Source organism: Dasypus novemcinctus, chromosome 12 (assembly GCF_030445035.2).
Source record: "Dasypus novemcinctus isolate mDasNov1 chromosome 12, mDasNov1.1.hap2, whole genome shotgun sequence".
NCBI lineage: Eukaryota > Metazoa > Chordata > Mammalia > Cingulata > Dasypodidae > Dasypus > Dasypus novemcinctus.
In genome coordinates this window covers 39674584-39701381 of record NC_080684.1, presented here as the reverse complement: position 1 = coordinate 39701381, position 26798 = coordinate 39674584, and the positions used below count along the sequence as shown (strand labels likewise).

At 38.1% G+C, this 26798-nt stretch overlaps 1 protein-coding gene across 1 annotated transcript in view; it reads left to right on the top strand.

Moving 5' to 3' along the window:
• Nucleotides 1–22797, top strand: part of LRIG3 (leucine rich repeats and immunoglobulin like domains 3) — a 46361-nt gene extending 23564 nt beyond the window's left edge. The window contains exons 4-19 of the mRNA XM_058308346.2: nucleotides 4080–4211; nucleotides 4754–4897; nucleotides 5905–6048; nucleotides 6358–6501; nucleotides 6896–7039; nucleotides 7969–8049; nucleotides 9307–9378; nucleotides 11366–11437; nucleotides 11929–12092; nucleotides 14127–14447; nucleotides 15541–15822; nucleotides 16745–17197; nucleotides 17949–18107; nucleotides 19755–19898; nucleotides 19996–20271; nucleotides 21460–22797. Of these exons, the coding sequence (XP_058164329.1) occupies nucleotides 4080–4211; nucleotides 4754–4897; nucleotides 5905–6048; nucleotides 6358–6501; nucleotides 6896–7039; nucleotides 7969–8049; nucleotides 9307–9378; nucleotides 11366–11437; nucleotides 11929–12092; nucleotides 14127–14447; nucleotides 15541–15822; nucleotides 16745–17197; nucleotides 17949–18107; nucleotides 19755–19898; nucleotides 19996–20271; nucleotides 21460–21704 (2977 nt within the window). The 3' untranslated portion in view covers nucleotides 21705–22797. The remainder of the gene's footprint in view (nucleotides 1–4079; nucleotides 4212–4753; nucleotides 4898–5904; nucleotides 6049–6357; nucleotides 6502–6895; nucleotides 7040–7968; nucleotides 8050–9306; nucleotides 9379–11365; nucleotides 11438–11928; nucleotides 12093–14126; nucleotides 14448–15540; nucleotides 15823–16744; nucleotides 17198–17948; nucleotides 18108–19754; nucleotides 19899–19995; nucleotides 20272–21459) is intronic.
• The last annotated feature ends 4001 nt before the right edge of the window (nucleotides 22798–26798 follow it).

Below are 26798 nucleotides of genomic sequence, written 5' to 3'. Positions count from 1 at the left end.
GCACTTACCACCCGCCTGCCCTTTTTGGTTTCACTGCCTGTTCTTGCCACCAGAAGCTGACGATCTCTGAGGCCAGGGGCCATAACTGTCTCCTGAATTCTCACAGTAAATCTCACCATACAAAGATGATAAGCCATGCTTGCTCCTGCATATTAAAGGTATTTGGCAAAATTGGCAGAAGGGTGAAATTGGCAACAAAATGAAACCATTATTATTGGGCCTGAGAAGACAAGACTGAAATACTTGGTTATTCCTGTGGCCTCTAAGGAACCAGAGGAACTGTCTGCTTTCCCTGGCCAACCAAGCTCCCAGATTTGTGTTTGTCTACAAGGAACTAATTATACTTCACCTCAGAAATGTGTTTGACCATGGAACTCCCCGTACTATCAACAAACTTTGATCACCAAAATATTCCTGTCTCTGAGGTGGATTTGCACAAGGCTGAAATGCATTCTGATACTTAGAATATCATATGGTTATTTTTGAACAATGAAAATACGGCATTTTCACATTAAGTGATTAAAAAAGATATTCACAGTTTTTTGTTGTTGTTAAAGTGTTTTCTTTTTCCTGCCAAAAATATTAATTAAATGTCCTTTTTAATACGTTGATCAATTTTGACACTTGCCCATCTTTGGGAAAAAGTAAAGCTAAATTTGATTTGAATCTTTGTCTTTTAGAAGTGGCTCTGACCCACTCCATGAAATAACTTTGTTTTGAGCATTTCAGGTAATCAGGATTTTTAAATCTAATTTCTTAATGTAGTTGTCTTCTTTTATACTCCTTTATGAAGTAAGGTGATTTTTTTTTTTTAAACTTGTACATATCAGGTGCTTATTTGCTAGTTAGTCTGGGGCTAATATGAAACTGGTATTTGGATTTAATTCAGTTCCATTAGGACAGATTTAAAATTTTGTGATACAGGGACTATTATCCTGGCAGTTGTAAGAGATTTTTGTGCTAGGAAGCAGTGCTGACAAAGACGGCACTGTACATGCTCCATCTATAACTGAGCACTTTCACACTGCAATTTAGGAGGTGTGCAGTTCAGGAAATTGCTGGCTTTGGCTGGAACATACTTTTACTGCAAGGAAAATTTTTATTCATCACTCAAGTAATTGGCAGTTTTAATACCTTGTTCATAATTATCTTATAACCAAACGAATACATAAACCAAAGATTGCAGGGCCTGTTATCTAACTTATAGCCTTATTTCACCAACGTGATAGACACCTGTGGTCCTCCCCTCCCCCCTACCTCAGAAAACAAATTTGCTCCATTTATTGCCAAAGTCCCTAGCTGAGCATTTTCTTTTTGTTGTTGGTAGATGCAAGAGTAGCTGTCCTAGCCACAGCCCACCTGGGGGCTAAAACCAGATGTAGAATTTGATGGGAGGGAGATGGAGAAAGAGGAGCATGCCCCAGTTACTCCTTTATTTGTGGGAGGACATCCTGGTAATGCAAACATTTGGGTTATGTATTTAAGAGAAAATTTTTGTCCCCCAAAGTGTGGCTTTCTTTAACCCACATACCCTGACCCTAAGGCCTGTGGCTTGAATCTTGAACTGAATCCATCTCTGGGGCCTAGAAATTGACTAATTGTCTCACTTGCATTACTCTGTACCTCACAGCTAGATCAAGGAGTTTGTTCACTGGCAAATCCAGATGTGGGAAATAGTCAAAAATCAGAGGTCATGGCTGACTTGACTCCAGATAAAGTCTGTAAGACTTTTGTGGGGCTCTGATGGGCTTGATGTTTGTGACTTATACTTGGGACTGTTAATCCTTTTTTTTTCTTTCTTTCTTTCATCACCACCAACGACAGAGTCTTAAGACATTACAGAGCCTATGCTTGATCCCTTTTATGGGATTAGGGTTAGAATCTCTGATGACCTAGATTTTAAAGATCAGAAAAGAACAATTCCTCACAGTCCTTAACACTGACATACAAAAGGTTCTAAGATACCCTGAGAAGTGTTGTTAGTTTCTTGTTGAAATTTGAAAACATCCAACCGTGTTTGCTCTATCTTCTTTCTTGTGGGGAAAGCACCTAATGCTTGGGTGTATTCGGGAGTTGTATCTTCTGCTCTGGTGGATGCTAGGCACAAACCCCTGGAGACCTCTCTCAGCTAAGTGGGGTGCAAGCACAGCTTTGGAGGGGCCCTTTTCCAGGGAGTTTTAGCATTGGCACCATGAAGATTTAGTGAGCCAGAGTGGGTTCTCACATTAGTTTGAATCCAAAAGTTCAACATTTTAAAGGTAAGAAGCAGCAGGCCTTTATGGAGGTATCATCTCCACAGGAGAAGGTAATTGCCAGAATGCTTTAGAAAAACTCTTCAGTGAACCAAGCTTTTGGGGATTGCTCTGGGACCAATCCTGACTTACTCAATGAGGCAGCTCAGGAACGCTAGGACTGCTAAGTAAACAAGCTCTAGTTTCATAGTTTTTAAACTATCATATCTTCACCAGATGGTTAAATGTTGTAGTATACGGAAAATGCTTAGCATAAGGTTTGGCACCTAATATGTGTTCAACATTGTTAAATTTCATACACATCCCAAAAAGACAGTGTGGTAGGGACATATTCATGCTTCTGAGGAGTTCACGATATGGTGGACTAAGTGCTGTGTCAGATGGAAGCGTAAAGTTTGGTGAAAGTCTATAAGAGGTACAGTTAACTAGGAATATAAACCTTCTGAGATGGTCTGAGGCCTGTGAGTTCCAATAATGTGAAAGCTTAATAAACCGACAGTAGTATAAAAATAGTTACTGGTAAGAAAGAGAAATATGTTTTCTCATTAAGTGAAGGTCAACTATATAGGGAAACAACCAGAGTATAATTGGTAACAGTGTATATATACATCATGCTACTTGTATGACATTCTGTTTATTGTGTTCAGATTGTTTCATTGTTCCTTGGGTGGTAAAGAGAAGGCATTTCTATGATTAGTAGTTAGGCTCTATCATCATCTAAGTCTTTCTGCCTTGATATATTATTTTTCTCTGTCAAATGATTGTCTAAAATGATCAAGCCCCCTAATCTAATTTCCAACAAATATGGCAATTAAGATGACTTGCACATCACATTGATTCCTGTTTTCCAGCAAGGTCGATGTTTAAAGCTGAATTCCTTTGGGAGCTGTTGTATTGATGACTTAAGTGCTTTGAAAGCTTGGCCTCGTTTGGCCTCAGTGGTTGAAATCTTCTCTGTGTGCACTGTCCAACATGATAGCCATCAGTCACATTGGCTGTTGAGCTATCTAAATGCAGCTGGTGTGATGTAAGGAACTGATTTTTAAATTTTATTTAACTTTAATTTAAATCGAAATGGTCTCCTGTGGCTAGTGGTGGCCATTTTGGACAGCACAGGTCTGGTGTTTAAGAAGTTTGACTGTTAATGTCAAAAGAAAAGAAAAGAAAAACATTTAATCATTGTCAGGATTTAGACTGGTATGTTCTTCTGTAATGCTTGTGATATTCAGAGTCCCGGTTCATAGCCATTAGTTTTCAAGACTATCACAGTGCATTGAAATGTGCACTGTGCAATGAAATTTTCTTAAAAGGGATGGCTATGGCATGACTTAAAAACAAAACCTAAAAGCCCAATTCAGCAGTGAGTATTTTAAGTTCATTGGCATCCATAGCATGGCTGCTTTCCAAGAGAAGAATTGGAAATAGATTGAAATCAAGAAGAAGGACTAGGGAATTAACACCTGAGTGCCTGATTTAGTGGCAGGTGTTTCATGTATCACTTAATAAAGTAAGAAGAAAGAACCACTTACAAAAATGACAAAAAAAAAATCAGTTTTCTTTGATTGTACAGCATTTAGATGACCCCAGCTGATAAACGTCTACCCAGATTTAGATAGGAAGATTTTTCGTGTATTCTAATATATATATTCTAATATATATATATATTTACTATTCCATGCAAAATAATATGGCCCATAGTATTACTGTGTAAAATAGTACAGTTTAGAGAAATTACTTTTCCATGTTTCTGAAGAACAAGTTGGAAATAGAAATTTTTTTTCACCTTTCACCATTGACTCAGTTATCCATGTTATCCTTTAATTCTAGGGCCGGAAACAAGATTGTTGAAATATTGCCTGAACATCTGAAACAATTTCAATCCCTTGAAACTTTGGACCTGAGCAACAACAATATTTCAGAGCTTAAAACTGCATTTCCATCCCTCCAACTCAAATATCTGTAAGTGAAGTTTTCTTTAACAAAAATTTTCACTATGATGAAAATACGGTGTTACAATAAAAAATTAATGTCAGGATAGAATGAGCTGCCTGTTTTACTGCGGATGGGTCTAAACTGTAACTTTCCTATTTGACTTGTAGCTTGCTTTAAGCCTGAATAACCACAGACTTTTCTTCATTCTTACTATTTTGGATTACAGAAAAATAAGACATCCTTTGAAAAACTGTATGGGGTGAAAAGTACTTTTAAAAAAATAGTTTAAATGAAACTGTTGCTTTTTAAAATTAATGAATAGATTTTATAAAAGGTAACTACCTCTTACAAATTTTTTGTACTCTTGGGAGTATCCCATTCATTCTTTCCTCAGCAGTGCTAATCACAGGTGCTATTAGTCCACAAGGACCTAACCAGTTCATGGCTTTGTGTCCGTTGTTATAAATGATGGTCAGGTTATCCGGAAATTCCTTATAACACAGTGAATGCATGCACTTTAACTTCCTAAAGAAACTAGAAAGGGAAGCTCATCTTCAGACTTTTTACAGGTATATCAACAGCAACCGAGTCACATCAATGGAGCCTGGTTGTTTTGACAATTTGGCCAGTACACTCCTGGTGTTGAAGCTGAACAGGAACCGCATCTCAGCCGTCCCACCCAAAATGTTTAAACTTCCCCAACTGCAGTACCTGTAAGTGAAATGGCCTCTTGGGTCCTGCTTCCTCACCAGTTCTAATCCCTCCAGGTCTATCCCCTAAAAATCATAGTGTGGCAGCAGCTCTCAGAACAAGGATGTGGCTGCTATTCCTTTTGAGAACTTGAGTTCTAGAATCTCTGAATCAGGAGGAACTGAAGAGCCACCTAGTACGAGCACCTGCCTGACAAGATGCGTTAGAACCATCCTGAGGGAGTGAACTGTGTAATCACTGAACAGCTCCCTTACAAAGCCTTCATTGTGCCACTGAGGAAATCATGGGGACTCTCAACAGCTGTGGTTTATGAGAATCATACTGACAACTCCAGGAGGCTCTGATAGCTTAAGTGGCTATAAAGATCTGTCTCGTTAATAATGGTAGAGTGATCTGTGAACAGGCCCCTGCAACAGTAGTTTTCAATCTTGGCGGCAAATTACAGACACTTGGGGGAGCTTTTAAAAATCCCAATACCCAGGCCCACCCTAGACCAATTATATTAGAACCTCTGAGGGTAGGATCCAGGCTTCAGTAGTTTTAAAGTTTCCCTAGGTGATTCCAGAGTGCAGCCAAGGTTGAGAACCTCTGTCTTAAAGAGCATTAAACATGAATGATAGTAACCAATTTGTGTAAGCTGATTGAACAGGATAAACTTGATGGTTTGGCTCTTGAACAGACCTCATGTTTTAATTTAATATTCAGTGTTCGCATTCTGGATCATTTAAAAGCAAATATTAATATATTTCTATACTACATGGTAACTGTTTAGAAATGAAAGTGCAGTCTGGTTTCAGTATTATTTCAAAAATCATACATTGTAGAAGGAAATTCACTCACCACTAATAAACTGATCATTCATTCAATAAAAATGCTTAGCAATTTAAAACATCCTGAGTAATTTAACACTGACTGGTTTAATTATCTTCTAGTACTGTCACATTTTATTACTACATCCAGAATTTAATTGTCTTATAAGTTAACTGTTTAACTATATTGTCCAATGCAGTGAACTGAACCGAAACAAGATTAAAAACATCGATGGACTCACGTTCCAAGGCCTTGGTGCTCTGAAGTCTCTAAAAATGCAAAGAAATGGAGTAACAAAACTTATGGACGGAGCTTTTTGGGGCCTGAGCAACATGGAAATCTTGTAAGTGTGGGTTTTCATAGTACCCAGGCCAACAGCTTGATCATAGGATGCTCAGGGTACATTCAGTAGTTGTTTGAAATTCTATGTTAAAATTTCATAATTCAGAATCCTATTTATAATTTAATATTCAGTTTTGTTTCAGGTGTTGGTGATTAAGATTTATAAGCACAGGGTGTTGTTTTTATGTGCTAAAAGCTTAACATCTAGTAAACAATAGGTATATGTAATAAGTTGTACTCCTCTGTTCCCTTTGAAGAGTCAGATAATGGACTTCTGATCCTGCTTTTGGTTCTCATTGTGAATGTGTAGGCAGTTGGACCACAACAACCTGACAGAGATTACCAAAGGCTGGCTGTACGGCTTGCTGATGCTGCAGGAGCTTCATCTCAGCCAGAATGTCATCAACAGGATCAGTCCGGATGCCTGGGAGTTCTGCCAGAAACTCAGTGAGCTGTGAGTTGCCTTTTATTCTCCGGTTTGAGAGCAGCGATCATGCCAGAGCATGAACTTCTTACCATTGATCTGTGAAATTCTCAGAACAAAGTTAGGGTTTTTTCACAGGCAACCTCGTCATATTTTTGTTGTGGTAAGTCGAAGCCAACTCTGCTATTTCAGTTCTGTGGCATGTTGGCCAAAGCAATGATGGTTATTTTCAAATAAAAAACATGCATTTTGATTTAATTACTAGGATTAGAAATAAAATTTACTTGAGCATTATTAAGAAGGCAAGAGGCAGAGTTTTAAAATAAGGATTATTGTATTTATGTCTATTACCTGTTTCTTTTAGAAAACAAGTCATGTGGAATTGAAAAATAAAGATTATTATTTTTTGTTTGCTTTTTAACAGAGACCTAACTTTTAATCACTTATCAAGGTTAGATGATTCAAGTTTCCTTGGCCTAAGTTTACTAACTACACTGCACATTGGGAACAACAAAGTGAGCTACATTGCTGATTGTGCCTTCCGGGGGCTTTCCAGTTTAAAGACATTGTAAGTTACATATTTTGCTCTCAGTATGTGAACCTAATTGGTTCCTAAATGCTCCCACTTTTCTCCCAGCAGATTTCCTTTGTTGAGAAGGAAATGTGTACAGCCTCAGAAGTAGTGTCTTAATCTTTTACAGATCAGTTTGATTAAAATAGGTCCATTTCATCCATATGTGTTTCTTAAAAGCATTAAAAGGAATAGTGATCAGATTGTTTTGAAATTGCACTTAGCATCCCCAGAATCTCCAGGAAGCTGGTAACTATTTAAAAGGGAGACAATTTAAAATCTACTAATTTTTTCTTTATAAAATGGAGATTAAAAATTATGCACAGCAAAAGGATATACAGAAGCCAGGAAAGGAAGATGCCTGTTTATAATGCCAGTTATATACATGACCTAGCCTCTGTCCTAAGAGAAAGAAAAGAGAATTGAGTTAATTGGCCTTTGAAAAATCTCTCAAATGTTAATTTATTGTTGTGCAAATGAGCTTTTGAATTTTGCACTGTAAGAAACTTTTGCTCCATTCACTGTTTGAAGCATTACATAATTGAAAGACATGCTGTATGCTTTGGTGGAGTCCTGTTTGTGTGGTTGGAGCAGTGGTTTTAAAGTTTAATGTGTTTTTCAGACGGTTAACGTCTTTCAGCATTTAATCATCTTTATAGAGAAATTAACAGGAACAGAGCTAACGGTCCTGATTTGGGGCAAAAACTTAAAATGTTGTTGGTAGAGGAGGGCAGGGAGGTATGTTGGAGAGAAATGCGTTTTCTCATTGTTTTCAGAGGGGCAGAGAAAATGGAGCTTGATGAGGAATTTATAGCAAATTACATGCCATCTGGGTGGTGATCTCAGATAGCTGATCCTATCTTTAAAGAGAATGCCTGTATCTGATACTTGTTTCAGAACAATACTTTTCTATTTTTTTCAATTAGGGATCTAAAAAACAATGAAATTTCCTGGACAATTGAAGACATGAACGGTGCTTTCTCTGGGCTTGACAAACTGAGGCGGCTGTGAGTAAGATTTGCCCAATAATTTGGCTCTCTCTTTGACCTAAAAATTCTTGTCTTAACTGAAAGTTCCACAAGTTGACATCTTAAAGAGTTTAAAATAGGTGCTTCATCTGCTGCTACCCTTGTCATTTCCCAAAATGAGTGCAGTTATGCAAGATGTGGATTAATCTTTCTTCCTTCAACACTTCAGTTTGTGCAACTCATTTTAATATCAGGATACTAACTTTAAATTATTTTGGGTGCTTAGACTTTGGAGATTATCATTATGTACAACTTATTGTACTTAATTGTTTTGAAACCTTCAATATTGCACTGTACTCAAAGGGATTTTTAAATGAAGTGATCTAGTATCCAAGTGATATAGGATAAAAACATACTTATATTGAGCTATAAAATGGCCTTGCAGATGGCTAAATTATGTGTTTTAACTCAAACTGAGTTCCTCATAGCCCTAGAGTCTGGCAGATGAAGATTTGCACAGAGAAAAGTCGCCACTATTACCTGTTTTATTTTTTATTTTTTATCTTTTAAAGATTTATTTTTTATTTCTCTCCCCTTCACACCCCCCCGCCCCCAGTTGTCTGCTCTGTGTGTCCATTCCATTCGCTGTGTTCTTCTGTGATGGCTTCTATCCTTATCAGCGGCACCGGGAATCTATGTTTCTTTTTATTGCATCATCTTGCTGCATCAGCTCTCCATGTGTGTGTGGCGCCACTGCTGGGCTGGCTGCACTTTCTTTCACTCTGGGTGGCTCTCCTTATGGGGTGCACTCCTTGTGCGTGGGGCTCCCCTACGTGGGGGACACCCCTGCATGGCAGGGCACTCCTTGCGCGTATCAGCACTGCGCATGGGCCAGCTCCACACGGGTCAAAGAGGCCTGAGTTTTGAACCGTGGACCTCCCATGTGGTAGGCGGGTGCCCTGTCCATTGGGCCAAGTCTACTTCCCTTACCTATTTCATTTATTGGAGTTCAAAGACAATCCAGAATAAATTCTCTGTTGATTCCTAAAAGTCTATGAAAATGACTACTTTAATGCAGCCACCAGAGTTAACAATTATGGAAGAGGTGTTTTTGCTAAGGCTGTCTTCACTGGGCTTTGTAAACCATGCTGAGCTGTATTAATGGGTACATCTTTACAGACCATTGTTTAAATGAAGAACATAGCATTGTTCACAAATGATTAGAATATTTTTTTTTTCATGAGCAGTACCCCCCAAAATGGCTTTTATTAACAGTTCCAATGTAATTTTTTTCAGAGTACTCCAGGGCAACCGGATTAGATCTATTACCAAAAAAGCCTTCACTGGTTTGGATGCATTAGAACACCTGTGAGTACCTGGAATTTGGTTTCCCTAAAGATAGTCTAACTTAATTATCTCTTTATGCCTCATGAAAAAGAGGGCAAACTAGAATGTAATCTGTTGGCATCCTCTCAATACCATAAAGTATCTTTACACATCTGTAGTATCTGCCTACCTACCTGTGTGTATGTATTTGTGTAAGTATATAGGCATATGCTTTCCTTTGCATTTAAGGGCATAGCTAAACCACAGTTTTGGGTTTACTTTTCAGATGTTTTTCCTAAAGTGATGAAATATTTAATTAAAAAAATAAAAAAACTACCATGTACCGTGTGTCAGTATAATGACTGTTATTTATGTATATGGTCTTGTTTATTCTCAGAAGAAAACAATTCAATAGCCATTATTCATTTTTAAATGAAAACCAGAGGCCTTGAGGGTTCATTGATTCCATTAACCAATAATTGGTAACTGGCAGAAGCAGGACTCAAACCAGGACTGACGATCCTGAGTCACACTGTCTCTTGCCTGCACAGTCCCTGCTCCCATCCCCAGTAATTCCTGGCACACATTTTTAAAGTGACATTGAGGGGCTCAGGAATATTCACACATCAGGGGAGCAAAGCTAGCCAACCTTGATAGGAGCCCAAGCCTTACATGAACACCTTGTTCTGACTAATTGAACCAAGCATGCATGTAAGCATGGGTCTATGTTTTATACTTACACAGGAAAAGTACAAAGTAATACAGAATATGTCCACTACTCTATTAAGGAATCTTTGCATCCCCAAATTTTAGTATCTATTAACTTAGACAAAAGTAGTAATTTAAAGTATGTATTTGGATTTTTACCATCACTTGTGATGTATATTGAGGATGAAGTTTTGCTGTCATCTGTAAGCTCCACTTTGTTGTCACCCTCTGGTTGTACCTGTTAGTTTGAAGACCGTGTGACCTGCCATACTGATGGCAGAGCAGCTCCAATTGTCAGAACAATTCAGCAGAGCAGAGTTTTGGAAGGCTGGACCAGTTTTGCTATAGTTATTGAAACAAATTATTTTCAGAGGAAATCTGGCCAAAGGATTTGTCATCTGATCCGTTCCATTTCTGGGAAAGTGGAATTAGTGAATCAGTGGAATATTAACCTCTGCATTAATTTTCTAAGCCTCCATGGACTCTCCCAACTTTGTTCTCTATCCATCTCTGGTGGCATCATTCTCTGTCTTCTCTTGTCACTTGTCTATTTCAAGATCACTTTTGTAGTCTGTGAGTAGTACTCAGAGTAGTGTATCTTTGTGGAGAATACTTTAATTCAAATTGCTTGGAAATACTAGTTTAAATATACAATCGGCCCAGAATGTTCTCTCATTTTATAAATAGTCTGGCCGAAGTGGTTTGTTTAGCTTTATGTATTTTTTTTTATAAGTACATCTTAGCTGAACACTTTCCTAGTTTTACAATACTGAGGAGTGTGGGGCAGAATAGGCTCATGATTAAGAACATAAGATTGGGTTCCAATCTAGTCTGCCCCCTTTCAAGGCAGTAATACCATCTTTTGGATTGCTCGGAGGAAAAAAAAATGCAATGATATATGTAAACTAACAGTGCATATATCACAGAAAGCATCCTATAAATAAAATCTGTTCAAAAACATAATTATGAGGAATTTTATTTGTGTATTTACAAGTTATTAACGGTTACTAGTTTAAACAATGAGAAATACAATAAAACAATATCGCAAAACAGCCTGGGCCCTCATGATCTGGAGTCAGCCTGTGTGTGGTGATGAAAAGCAACTCTGTCACCGTAACTGAGCCTGCTGCGATACAAATATCCTCATTCTTGCACCCAGGTTTCATAATGGGTTCTTCTGGAGTGGTCCCCTTCAGGCATTTCAGCACCTAGACTCCCTGTTTGGTGGATGGGGTGGGTAATCTGAACCTGAACTTTGGAACTTGCCTGAGGATATGCAGTGGCTACCTCTTACTCTGTCTTCGATTTGGTTGCTTTTCAGAGACCTGAGCGACAATGCAATCATGTCCTTACAAGGCAATGCATTTTCACAGATGAAGAAACTTCAACAATTGTAAGCTCTTCTTTTCCTTCCAGGAGGTTCAAATTAAACATAAAGGAGACTGTCATGGAGTGTGTCACCCTAGATTATGTGTCTATAAAATGTGTCTAGGTCATTCTTGACATTACTTAATTTTTATACCAGAAAGCAAAAGAAATCAATCATAGGGTACCTTTGTTGAAGTAAGGAGTTTCCTCCTGATTTGAATTCTCAGCTCTGATACATGGAAATTAATACAGTAGTGTTTAATCACAGCAGCAGTTTTTTAGTAGTAAGGTTATTGTTGATATATCGTCACTTCTATCTCAGTAGGACAGTAAGAACAAAAAATCTCATGCTAGTTACATTTCTTACATTTACAATGGACTACAGAATATTTTTTACATGGGATATGTATATTTGGTTTCCAAATTCATTGCTTTGTTAATATTTACTTGAGTTTAGTTTACCTGTAGAAATCTGCATTTTATATAAAACTAACTGAATGTAATTACTCTCCTCAGTCATTTAAATACATCAAGCCTTTTGTGTGACTGCCAACTAAAATGGCTCCCACAGTGGGTGGCGGAAAACAATTTTCAGAGCTTTGTAAATGCCAGTTGTGCCCATCCTCAACTGTTAAAAGGAAGGAGTATTTTTGCTGTCAGCCCAGACGGCTTTGTGTGTGGTGAGTATAGCTATTGCCCTTTCATTTTCTTTCTTTTTTTTTTTTTTTTTTGTTCTCATTTGCCCAAATAATAATCTTGAAAAGATTTGTGTTTTCTTAATAAAGCCTTTATTTCTGCTGCTGTGGTAGACCAAATGGGTATATATTTGGCTGATTATTTTAATTTTACAGATGGGGAAAACAGTTTTCTAAAATTTCTTCATCTTTGTTTTGGCATCAGGGTGGTATGGTGGAAGCAATATGGTGTTGGATCTTGGGAGAATGGAAGGATAACTTCACCTCCTTCCACTTAACTTAAATCCCCTAAATCTCAGCCCCTGCGTCTATTAAACTGGAACTCTCTTACCTGTTATTCCCAGCTCAGAAGGTTGTTGAGCAGCTCCCACAAGCTCTTTGAAGACTCTGAACTCAACCCTGTGCAAATACATGTGGAGTAGAAAGGGAAAATTATTATCTAGTGATTTATGGGCTAAAAGAATTTAGCTGTTGGTGTGTAAAGCACTCCAAATAACAAAGTGTGAGTTTATAATACGTAATTTTAAGGTTCATCGTTTTAGCCTCCAAGAGTGTCAGTATTAGAGATTTGCTCATCCAAAGTTCATATAGCTAATTAGTAGCAGATCTGGGTTGAAAAGCCAAGTTTTCATCTCCCTAGTGCAGTCTTCTGTCCACTGCACTGTGCTGTTGTTTACTATTAGCTGCCATGAAGACCTTTGTAAAAGTAAATGTGTGCATAAAACATGAAATAAAAATTTACTAATTTAAATGTGTGTTAAGATATTACAGAACCTTATTTTACATTGGCATTGGGAATTTCATTTTAAACTGTTTTGCCTAGGATTGTTCAGTTCAAGTAAGAGAAAAATACATATTTTTAGGTTGTAATATTAATCAGATTCCAGTTTTTGGACATAAGACTTCTGGTGTTGCTTTTGGATCCAGATAAGCTTTTGGCATCCATCTATAAGGGTCTGCACTATTCCTTTCCATGGCCCCTGTTCTCTAGTCACAAGATGGGGACTCCTGATTATTTTGAGCCATATATACAGCATCCATAGATTTTCCCCTCCCTCCATTGTGAATCTTGATTTACCAGATGAAAATATCAGAATAATTATACCCCCAAAGAAACCATCTTGATGATGATATGAAGGCACAGCATTGAAAATGAACAGGTTTGGAATTATCAGAGCATCTCCCCTCTGCCAATTTAAATACAAGATGTTATTTTGTTCAGAACACCCTGATAAACACTTTGGTAAATCTAAAATGTTTCCTTCTGGGTTTAGACAATCTCTGAGAGACTGAGATTCAAAAAGGTAACTTTCGAAAAAGTAACAGATCTAAAAATAACTGCTTCCAATGAAAGAGTTGCTTAGCTGTAATTATAATGTAGCCCTGGCAGTGTAGCAAAGCGGCTTTGATTGATTGGCTGCTCTTAACTCCAGGCCAAAACCAGTGTTTCACAGCTAGTTTTGGAGATGCTTTTTCTTGGGCTATTGGTTTTTGTTTTTGTTTTTGCCCTGCCTTAATTAGTGGTGTGTGTGTGTGCACGCACATGTGTTTAATCATTGCCTCTGTTTTTTGTAAATCAAGTATTAATTGCTATCTTTAGTGATATTATCATGATTAGTGTTTGATTTCTTAATTTTACTGCACCTTATTTGTGGACAACATGGTAAAAATGGCAATTCTTGATGATAACATTCTGAGATGATCATTGTACCTGGGAGTTTCTTAGCTGATTTCTTGTATTTATAAGAAGCAAGGGGTCTGGAATAAACAATGGATTTTAATCTCCTCTCAGGTAATAATTGAGAAGCAGGTCTCAGTCTCTAGTTGAATGAATTACTTTATAAACACCCTCACGGGCTGTCATTCCAACTTTGGGACTGCTAGTCCATCTATAAGATATACATGGGAGGTGCATTCTAAGCCATTGTTTGTTTTGAGTTTGTTGGTGTTCACATTTGAGCAGCATTTGGACTTTAGAGCCTTAACATTGTTTTGTTTCCTCCTCTCCATTTTGAACAGATGATTTTCCTAAACCCCAAATCACGGTTCAGCCAGAAACACAGTCGGCAATAAAAGGTTCCAATTTGAGTTTTATCTGCTCAGCTGCCAGCAGCAGTGATTCCCCGATGACTTTTGCTTGGAAAAAAGACAATGAACTACTTCATGATGCTGAGATGGAAAATTATGCACACCTCCGGGCCCGAGGTGGCGAGGTGATGGAGTACACCACCATCCTTCGCCTGCGCAGTGTGGAATTTACCAGCGAAGGGAAATATCAGTGTGTCATTTCCAATCACTTTGGTTCTTCCTACTCAGTAAAGGCCAAGCTTACTGTAAATAGTATGTGATCTTTTTCCTTTTTCCTTTAAAGGCAACCTTTAGAAATAGAAAGCACCTACTTTCCTTTCTTTTATTCTGATCCCTGTCCTTTCCTCTTATGTTTCCCACCTAACTCTTCCCTTTCCTCCTCCCACTCCAAAAAATTAAGATGCTTGTTTTTTTTACCTCAAAGCCAGCATTTTTTATGTTGAAGGCACACCACTCAGCATGGTGAGATCAGGCTGCACCAGGTGCTTTCTGCTTTTTGGGTGTTCAGTGTACTAGTCTACTTGGGATGCCATGAAGATTAGTGTGAAAGCATTCTGCCTTTTTAACTGTAAGATCTGGGTTTGAATTCTGGTATTCTTGCTTATGGGCATGTAACTCCCAACAAGTTAATCTCACTGTGTCTCAGTTTTCACATCTTTAAATTGGGGGTAATAGCACCTGCCTCATAGGGATGTTATGAGCATTAAATGGAATAAAATATGGAAAGGGCTTAGCAGAATGCCTGGAAGGTAGTAAGTGCTCAATCACAGCAAAAAAATTTAGCCAGTGTTAATAAACTTTGTATTGTATAACAGGTATACAGTTTTAAAATAGGATCATTACCACTTTATCATTTAATCATTTGTATCTGCCATGGTGGAAGATTTGAGACATGATTGATTAGTGCATTCATTCAACGTAATGATTGCTGAGTGGCACATAGAAAAATTTTGAGTTTAAAATTATAGGATAAAGTACACACCTGAAGTCATAGAATGTTAGAGCTGGAATATACTTTTAAAAAATGTATAAGTAATCAGAGTACAAAGAAATGAAGTGATTTGCCCAAGTCTCATGGTTAGTTATTGAGGAAACTAAAACTGGGCTGAAATTAGCAAGAAGAGGCTCCCATCTGAGGATTAGATGCCCCGCATTTCATCCTGACTCATCCTTCCTGTACCTGTGTAACCTTGGGCAAAGGACTTCATCTTAGTGCCCTTGTCTTTAAATTGAGAATAGCCTCACCTACATCATCGGATTTTTGCATATATCAAAACAGGAAACGCAGGGGAACTTCTGAAAACCCATGGAGCTAACACCTTCTGGTTGTTTTTCCTGATTTCAGTGCTTCCTTCGTTCACCAAGACTCCCATGGACCTGACCATCCGTGCTGGGGCCATGGCACGCTTGGAGTGTGCCGCTGTGGGGCACCCCACCCCACAGATTGCCTGGCAGAAGGACGGGGGCACAGACTTCCCCGCTGCCAGGGAGCGGCGCATGCACGTCATGCCAGAGGACGACGTCTTCTTCATTGTGGACGTGAAGATAGAGGACATCGGGGTTTATAGCTGTACGGCTCAAAACAGTGCAGGAAGTATTTCAGCCAATGCGACTCTGACTGTCCTAGGTAAGTGGACTTTTTAAGATTTGTGGTATAAATCAGTCTTAAGAAGACTAGTTCACCCAAATGCCCTGAGTATCAGCGAGTATGGAGGTGAAAGATGAAGAACTGTAGGGCGTGGCCTTCCCTGGGGCGATCAGGTGGCTACTCACAGGCTCTGGAGTTGGGCAGGGGAGTGCGTCTAGAGGCTCAGCCTGGGAGATGACCGCGCCCTTTCCATTCTGAGGAGAGGAGACATCCCCAGCTCTCACGCCTTCCCTGTGAGCAGGGATTCGTCATCCTCTACCTCTTTCCACCGTGTCGTCTCCACTAATAGTCTGTAAAGAGCATATGAGAAAATAGACACAACAAATGAGGAAGGGTCTATTCTCTTCTCCCTCTAGAAATCTGAGCTCTTTTTTTACATTTTTCTAAACAAATGCTTTTTAAAAATGAACCAGGCTTTCACATGTATATCTTTAAAAGAGTTAATTAGAATAACCTAAGGCAGCAAATTAAATTATTTGCAGAGTTTTACTATAGACCTGGACAGCTTGCACAGGAAAATTTCAGGTAAAAAAAAAACTTAGTCTGATTTTTTTTCATCCATCAGCATATTCTTGTATTATTTTTACACATTTTTCTATTTTTTAAAAATGTCTAATAGTTTTGCTCCCTCCTCCCCAATTCCCCAGTCTTGTTGAGAGAAGTAATGAAGAAGGTTGAGATTGAAATAGTAAATATTATCCTCAACTGCTGTTATGAGCAAATGACAGAAGAATAATGAAACCCCAAACATTGTGTACGTTCAGGCTCTTTAAAAAATCACATCCATTAAGTTGCAGAAGAATACAGTTTTAGTTTCCAGTTGGAATACATTCAAGTGCCAGGTCTTATAATGGAAACTGAACTTCAGTTAATAAGTGAAAACTGTAACTCGTCCTTTCAGAAACGCCATCATTTTTGCGGCCTCTGTTAGACCGAACTGTGACCAAGGGAGAAACAGCCGTCCTCCAGTGCATCGCAGGGGGTAGCCCTCCTCCCAAACTGAACTGGACCAAAGATGACAGCCCTTTGGCTGTAACCGAAAGGCACTTTTTCGCAGCAGGCAATCAGCTGCTGATTATTGTGGATTCGGACGTCAGCGATGCAGGGAAGTACACGTGTGAAATGTCCAACACCCTCGGCACTGAGAGGGGCAACGTGCGGCTCAGTGTGATCCCCACGCCCACCTGCGACTCCCCCCAGATGACGGCTCCGTCGCTGGACGACGACGGCTGGGCCACTGTGGGAGTCGTCATCATAGCGGTGGTCTGCTGTGTGGTGGGCACGTCGCTCGTGTGGGTGGTCATCATTTACCACACCAGGCGGAGGAACGAAGATTGCAGTGTTACCAACACAGGTGTGTAAACGGGGCTGGCCTGGGGTGCGGTGGGCACGGGGGTTTGTGCCGCTGCAGTAGTTTTCTTCTCGAAGGTATGTCTCACTGGCAGGCGATGTCAGCAGGGTGACTCATGGGTCTCAGGCTGCAGAAATATGGTCAGCTAAAAATAACATTCCCTGGCCCAAAATAAGTCTGATGTTTAAAGATGAGTACTTTTTTTAGGCCCTCACCAGAATATCCTGTTGGCTCTTAGGCACAGTACAAATCAGAGTGAAATAGTCTAACCAGGTCACAAGATAATGGTGGGAAAGAGGAACAGCTCTTCAATTATGAGGTTTACTCTCTGCCGTGGTTGGTTCTGTTGCGTGTGTGTATATGTGTGTGCATGTGTCTAGGTGGGATTTAAGTTATTTGTGAGGGAGAGGCTGCAAGCTCATACTGGTGAATAATATTAAGCAGGGAGGTTAGTGCAAGAGCTTGGTACTGTCTCATTGAACATTCTTATGCCATGATCTTTTCGAACATTGGTTGTTTTTTAAACTTGGAAAGGGCATTGAGTGGGTGGTGGACAGTAAGCTTGAACTTTCCCAAAGAGCAAAGCGTTAGTTTGCCCCACCTGAATACTGTACAAGCAGGATGATTTTGCCAAAGTAGATTTTTCCTTATTTGGTGAATACAGAAACCAAACCACTGTCTACTGTCCTTCAGGGAAACCTATGAGGCTATTACAGTCATCCTTGCCTAATAAAGTGCTGCTGTTTGATTACAGATGAGACCAACTTGCCAGCAGATATACCCAGTTATTTGTCATCTCAGGGGACATTAGCTGACAGGCAGGATGGGTATGGCTCCTCGGAAAGTGGAAGCCACCACCAGTTCGTCACTTCTTCAGGAGGTGGATATTTCTTACCGCAACATGACAATAATGGTAAGTGTTTCAGATAACCATGGGGTTTGGTTGTGAAATCATATGATGGAAGGCTGAGGTGTAATATTAATCTATCAAGAAATTGACAACCTGACATTTAGGACCAGGGCCAAGGTCACTGGCAAAACTGAAACTGAATTTTATACCTTTTACTTAAATACCAGAAAGATCTTTGTTTCTGATAAGATAAGTAGGTATAGTACATTTTAGTTCTCCATGCAATCTAATGTCACTTTACATTCCAAATGTCCTTAGGCCCTGAATGTTCTCTTTGCTTGAAAGACATTAACTGCTTTCATGGATGGTCTCAGAAGTCCAGTGATTTAAAATCATTTAATTAGACAAATCTAATTCTGACTGTTGCTTTGAGAGCTGTATGGTTTTAAGAGTAATTATGGAAAACAAAATAAAAAATAATAATGGTGAAGGTGGCATGATATAGGAGCACAGGTTTGGTTCAAGACTCACTTGTGCCGCTTACTCCCTGTGTATCCTTGGGCAAGTGACTTAACCTCTGTAAGCCTCATGTTCCTTTTCTGTACTGGGGATAATTATAGTACTTATCCTGTGCATTGTTGGGAAAATTAAATGAAATTAAATCGTAAAAGTACTGTATACAATGCTTGGCACCTACTAAAGACTCCACAAATGGAAGCTATTGTTGTTGTTTCCAAACATTTTTAACATTTTTTCCCACAAACATTTATTGAGCATCTGTTCTCTGCTGGGCTCTGTAGATAGAAGGGAAGCAGATTTATTCTTGACATGACAATTTGTCACAAATGAGCAAACCAATAAATATATTGTGCTTGATAAGACTATGATAGAAGGCATAGAGTTAGAACAGAAGATCTGAAAATAAAAGTAAGTGTTTTGGTTAATTTTGGTTGCAAAGATCTGAGACCCAAGCTTGCTCAAATATAGCAGGATATACTGGAAAATGCTTGCAAAAGCCTAGAGGGCAGAACCAAAACATAATAGTACCAAGCCCCGAGATGCTAGGGTTGGAGTGAGCCTGCAATAAGAGCAGCTCTAGAGCTCACTGGCATTACTGAGCCAGACTCTGCCTATTTTCCTCTCTGAGACCACCATCCACTTGCCAATTGCCTAATTCCTGCTTGCCAACCACATGGCCCATCGTGGCATCTCTCACCCTGACGATATTTCTCGTCTTACAACTGCTATGTCTGCTACTAACTAAGAAATCTTTGTGTTGGTCAGCTCCAGTAAGTGTTTGCCTGAGTTCTTTGAGCTGGGCTTGTAGAAGTCATTGGTCAAGAGCCAATCCCTGGCTCTGGTCATCTGTGACCTTTTGGAGGTTGATGGTATCATGGAGTTCAGACCTCGGTGACATAGGCTGCAGAGTCCATGCACAGATGATTTTCCTTAGAAATCAGCCACAAGGTTGACCCATCCAGTGCAATGCATAATCAAGTCATCTTTTAGGAAGATGTCACAAATGTGCTTGATTATACACCCATAGAACTTTATAAATAATAATAATAAAACTCCTATTATAAATTTCTGAAATTTTTCATTCCACTTGGCGTTCTTGCACTGATAAAAATGGAAAATGTCAAAATTGGAGAGAATGTTGAATGGTATTTGAATAAAAATGGTTCAGTGACTAAGGTATCTGTTTTAAAGGAACCTGCCATATTGACAACAGCAGTGAAGCTGATGTGGAAGTTGCCTCAGATCCATTCTTTTGCCCCCTTTTGGGATCCCCAGGCCCTGTCTATTTGAAGGGGAATGTATATAGCTCAGATCCTTTTGAAGCCTATCATGCAGGTATGTAGTTTCCTCACTTGAGTACAGGTTCAGTCCTAGAGGGACTTCTAGAAGTGCTAATTCTATCTCCCTCTGATACTCTCCCCACACTAAAAAGGTTGCAGTCCTGACACAAGAGCAGCTTTAATGGACCACTATGAGACCAGTTACATGAAGAGAAAAGAGTGCTACCCATGTCCTCACCCTTCAGAAGACGCCCGTGAGCGGGGCGGCAGTCACGTGGGGTTGCCTTCACATGTGAGGAAGCTAATTAACTCAACCTACTGTCAAAATGAAGGACCTGGAATGAAAAATTTGTGTCTAAACAAGTCCTCTTTAGATTTTAGTATGAGTCCGGAGCCTGCTTCAGTTGCATTGAGTAATTCTTTCATGGGTAAGTTTATTAAATTATTAGGTACCTTGACTGAGGACTCATACTCCGAGTTGCATGTGGGAGACCAGTGAGAGATATGAATGCAAGACTGGTGAAACGGGTTACGATGCTCTCCTGGCATCCTATTAGTAAAAATGTTTCTAAAAGCAAAATCAGTGGTGAGGTTTATTTTATTTGATTATGTATTTAATCCATAGCTACAACAGCCTTAGGAGCTTTCTGGTAACACTGTGTGTGGCATTTTCTAAAAGACAAGAGTTTGGGGAGTGACTTAGGAGCTCAGCTTGTCAGCCATGTGGAAAAATGGTTTTGAGCTACAACAGCCTTTGGCTGCATGACTGTGGTTTGGTATGTCTGGTGTCTTATAACTGAACCCACAGCAGAAGGATGGAAAACAGCATCCTACCTAGCAACAACTGCTAGTCAGACAAGCTGGACTACCTTTGGCAAAGGAGACCAAAGAGGCTTAAAGCCCAAGTTGCTGTTCGATTCTGGCTGGCACCAAAATTAGATTGTAGGGTGTTTAGTCTATTGCATGGGGATGCCTGGAGAGCTGAGATCATCTTTTCATGGGATGGAGATATGGGAAAATGAGTCCCAACTTGCCTTGTTAAAAGAAAAAAGAATTTTAAAGTATTTCACTCAGCTTTTAAGAAATTTTTTTGTTTTGTCAATTATTTATGTTCCTTTTTGGAAAAATGAAAATAATATGTTTTATATTTTAGGTTTTATTATGAAGTAGAAATTTGATTCACTTGAATAATATTTTGCTGAAATTAAAGAAGAAAGGGCAAATGATAAGAATTATTTTGAAAGAAACTTTTTCTCTTCAGGCATGATTAACGTATATATTATTATCCAAATGTCCTTGGAGAAATGTGGGCTCTCAAGTACAGAAGGCAGGATTTGGGGAAATGTATGCAGCTCATTGCTCCATGATTAATATATGTCATGAGAAGTGATAGAGAATGACTTCAGTGGATATAAATAAGAGGGAATGAAAATATCCTCAGCTCCATTCTATAAGTATTCTATCCATAATGTAGCTATATACTGGAGTATGACAATTTGGACTTGTAGAAAAGGCTTATTCAAGTTCACTGGGTAGGATGCGCCATTTGAAATGTGTTTTGCTAAATTACAGACTATTAAAAGGACCTGTGTGTTCAAGGGGTTTCTGTCTTTCAGGTACGTTTGGTAAGCCTCTGAGGAAACCTCACCTGGATGCCTTTTCAAGCTGTGGACAGCCATCAGATTGTCAGCCAAGAGCCTCTCCCTTAAAAGCTTATGCTTCCCTAGACTTGGACTCTGAGGCAGAAGAAGATAGGAAAGAAAGGACAGATTTTCATGAAGAAAATCATATATGTACCTATAAACAGACCCTAGACAACTACAGGACTCCAAATTTTCAGTGTTATGACTTGGACACATAGACTGAATGGGATCAAAGAAAAGTTTAACATACTACCTCAAGTGGACTTTTATTTAAAAAAGAGAATCCTTTGTTTTTAATGAAGTTATGAATTTTAAAAGGATAAAATGCTTTATTTATACAGATGAATCAAAATTAACAAGTTATAAATTTTATACAAAAATAACTTCTTATGAGTATCACTTTAAACTATTTTATAACTGTTTTATGCAAAAAAGTATCTTACATAAATTAATAGTATTAAATCATGACTATGTATTTTTATAATGCCAGATTTATTTTTATTGAAAATGGGTACTAAAGCATTTTAAATAATGCCTGTCTTTTACATTTTTTTTTGAATAGAGATTACTTCTTTTTATTTCCCGCATTACATTATCAATAAAACGTGTCATTTTGATCCCAAGGCCCAACGACAAATTCTGTGTAGAACCCTGGTCTTTATTGTTTTTAATACATTCTTTAGCCTTAGTGATTTCACATTAAAATATGAGCAAAAATAGCCATTGTGCCTACCTTTCAGTGTTGTTGTAATACAGAGTAAAATCATATTGATGTATATGAAAGAACATTGTAAACTATAAGGAGCTCCAAGTTAGTTTTTTTTTCTTTGCAAACTAGATCTGTTTTTAGAGTCTGGTGTAATATAGTACAACTTTGCCTAAATCACTGCTCAAGCCATGTTTCCTTAATTAATGCCTCATGCTTTTCCAGTTTCACCGTCCCTTTTACTATGCAACCAGAGAGTGGTTTATTACACATTTCTAAAGCTAAAATGGCTATAGCAGAGGTGGATTTTCATCCACTGTTCAAATTGCAATAGGGTGCTGGTATCATTCCTTTCTTTTGATTTTTTTTTTGTTTGTTTTTTTTTGCTGATTAAGCAAGCAGTTCTTAAATGTACTTTTAAGCTATTCTGCAACATTCTCTTAAGAATTAATATTTTCCTAATTTGGTGATGTATGCTCTCCTTGTTAAAAACTATCAAATCTGTTACTTAAACACAAACTATTTAAAATATTTGTTTTACACAGTAGTTGAAATGTCATTAAATGATCTATACACAATAAATGAATGTGATTATATTTTCAAAACTGAAGTTTGAAGTAGTTGAATGGAACAAGCAGGTTGAAAAATTCAAGTGATAATACTGGATTTTTTCTTTCTTTAGTAAATTCTTGCTCAAGAGAAAAGAAAATTATTGCCCAAACTAAATTAAATTGGCCTAAAAGAAGTTAATACAGCTCATTGTTTTAAAATCTGCTAAAATTGAAGGTGTGAATTTATGCCATTGTCCATTCTTTAAACTAAATTGAAAACGGCTATTAGGAAAGCAGATACTTTTTGGAGGATATATGGGAGTAAAGTTTTCCTGCTTAGCTTAGAGCTTTGTTGTTTGTGAGCCAGACAGACGCCTGGAACCCAGATTGCAGTAAGATTTTCCTCCCTTAATTTAGATGCCAAAATCCAAGGCAGGAAGTTGATCCCTCTTGGACCACCAGTAACTAAGTACAGAGAAGTGATTTCATATGCTTCGGTTGTATCACACTGCCAGATTTTCAAAATCTGATCGTTAAATTGTCTTCATGATTGCCAGATGCGATATAAACATCGACAAGGCCCTTATTCAATGATTATGCCCTTTTTAAGGCTTTAACTTTTCCAGAATTAAGCACAAGAGTTTAAATTATTAATTGCCTTAAATTAAAAAATTAGATTCATTCTACATCAATATGATTTTACCCTTTTGCTCTGCTGATGTGCTGAAACTTGAGGATTCAATATAATCTTAACTCAGAAGAAGAGAAACTTGCTTTCTTTTGGGCATCTGCAGGAAAGATATAATTTTGAGATGCTAAGCTAACAATATGAATCTAAAAGGCATTAAAATATCCTAAAATAGACTTGAAAAAAGCCAAATGTAAATAAATGTCAAATCATTTGACTTATTTATGAGGAGAAATGCTTAAAAATTTCAGTTTAAATTTTCTATGCTTTCTGTTATGAATTCATATACAACTTAAGACATCACGCAACTTCTGGATTTTTAAAATTCCATTGTTACTAATATGATTATTGTGCATATCTTATGTTTTTAAGATACTAGGGAAATTAATTTTGATAATACATTAAAATATTGAATATATGGAACATATACAACTTATTTTCTCAACCTTCCTACATAAAGGAACCAAAACTACTCAGAATAGAGCCAATCATTTTTAAAGGTAGGTAGAAAAAAAGAATTGTTTACTATTTATACACACTTGAGTTTTCGTTCTTTGGATTTGATCGTAAAATGTAATTTATAACCAATAATACAATAGAAGATGTGCTAAATTAGTATTTTGCAGGGGAATAAGAAATGTCATTGCAAAATTCCTGGTCTGACAGTCTCTTGAAATCTGCAGTGATTCGACTCCTGTAATGGATAACTTAGAACTCACTATTTTTTATGACAGTGTTTTATTGACACACTGAATTACAATGTCCTGCCAAAATACTATTACTCTTCAGTAAATTGAATTGAATCATTTTTAATGCTCCAGAACTTTACCACAAGGTATTTAACTTAGTGTATAGTAAGACAGTACAGAAACAAGCCTGAGAGGTTTCATATTTGAGCTAAAGTGACACTGAGTTATTTTGGGTGGTTTTTCTTTTAATAGAGAAGCATGTTTGACACATACTTGCTGAATTATCTGAATATTTTGGACAATTTATTGAGAAGTCTGATACTGGGGTGTTTTTGGGTAAAGTGGTTTGATTTCACTTGAGAAAACATTCAATATTGTAGATTGAAATGTGTACAATTTATCAAATGCATTGTCAATAATGAAAAATTTGTAAGCATTTTCCACTTCTCTATTTAGTAGCAAGGATCTGAATTCTTTATCCTCACATATGATGATTGATGTTCATGAACACAAGCAAGTTTAACCAATATTAGCATGTAGGATTTTTAATTAGTTTTTAACTAATTTTTAAGAATATATTGTTAAAGATAAGGCAAAGCAATTCAAAATTGTTACAATTTGATTCTTGGATTTCTTAAACAGTTATCTCCTTTTCCTATATCTTTAATGGGTTTCATGATTATTTTGGCTTTTAATTTAACAAGTTTAACTTTTAAAAAAAATCAGGTTTGTACATAATACTTTCAGGAGATTATTGTCATTGATTTGGAGGAGGTTTTGAGATTTCTGCATATGGATTTATTTTGACGAAGCTATAGCTTAGAGTTGAAATTTGATAATAGGCTGTCATCTTTCAAACATCTTTTATATACTTAGGTGTATATTTTGCACAGATGATGTGAATATGAGTAAAATAATCCCTGTCCTAATTATCAGCATAGATAGGAATCAGATCCATAAATACTTAAAATACAATATTAAATTCTGTAGCTTAGTAGGGACCTTGCCACTGGCACAACTTCTGCCTCTAAAATCTGTTTTCTAACTGAACTACCCTACCTGGAAGTGTAACTTGCCCTTCACCTCAGCATGCCACAGACACAGCTGATTATCTGTTCTCCGTTCCTGCACCCCTAAGCAATTCCAGTTTTTGTATCTGTTCCTTGTTTAATCACATCACCACTGCTGTCGCTTTTGCACCTGAATTTTCTCAAGGCTGTTGATGTCTTCTCTTCCCCCCTTATCCCATTGCCATAGCTGAAGTTCAGACCCTTCTCTGCCTGTACAGCATTATCTTAACTGGGCCTCTCGTCCTTTGTCTCTCATTTCCCCAATTCATTATCTTCCCCTCCTAGAATTTTTCTAAAATAGATCTGAATGGATCTCCTGCCTGTTTATTAACCTTTGATGACTAAACTTTAAATCCTAGTTATGGAGAGTGGATGTGGCTCGAGCAGTTGAGGACCGGCTTCCCACAAGGGAGGTCTCAAATTCGGGTCCCAGTGCCTCCTGAAAAAAACAAAAACAAACAATAAGCAAAACAAAAAACCAACTTGGGAGCCAATGTGGCTCAATGATTGAGCACCAGCTTCCCACATACAAGGGTCCCAGGTTCAACCTCTGGCCCCTGGTACTTAAAAAAAATCCTACTTACGGTATGTAAGAATTTTAACACACTGATTTCAGCCTATCTTTCAGGCCATGCCTGCATTCTTCCCCTCACTCCAAACATTTAACAGTACAATACCCTCCTCACCAGCCCCCATTCACCATGTCCTTTTATAAGCTCAGTATCCTTGTGCATCATATTTTCTCATCTTTGCTTTATTGAGTGGCAGCTGTGTGCTAGGTGCTGTCTTAGATGCATGGGCTGTGATACCATTAATTCAAATATTCTCCCCAGTGAGCTCCTAGACAGATGACATATGTATTGCTCTTAAATTCTTCTTCTGCTTGTAGAATCCAGTTCCTCCTCCAAGATCAAACCTTTGCTTTACCCCAAGCGTAGCAACCTTTTCCCATAGAACTTTATAGAACCATTGGCATCCAATTACAGGAAGGCTGTTAGTTACAAAGCTGGCTGTGATGCCATGAGTATGAGAGATACTGAAAAAACAGTTAACCTGTGTGTTAAGACATTTTCTAGGGAGAAATAGAGGAAATCAAACTATCTGTGTGTTTTGAAACAATAAGCAATAGTTGTGGCTTAGCACCAAGCAGGAAAACTGCTCATGTTCAGTTTAGTAAAGGTAAAGAGGTGGTAGATGTATCAAAAGATTTTTTTTTTCTGTAGGAACTAGGCATATGACTGTCTAGCTACTGTGTATTTCTCAACCACCTTGCAGTTAGGTATGTCTGTAACCATGCAGTGGAGGTTTTTTAATGGAATGTGATCACAGGTGTTAGGTGCCAGTTTGAGGCCTAGTCCATGACACCTTCATGACCTTTTCCTGCTGCTGTCTGATCAGAAAGCCATGGCCCAGAGCTACCTTTTCTTGAGTCCACCTGTTGAAGAGCCTGGGATTCTCATTGACTGTACGGAAAACAGCTTCCCCATCAATTTGGGGCTATTTAGAAGCCTCATTTACATAAGAAAAAAATGTTTCTTATGCTTTTACATTACATTTTGGGTGTATTTATTAAATAGTAGTTTGACCTGTCTCTAACTTGAAACTAAT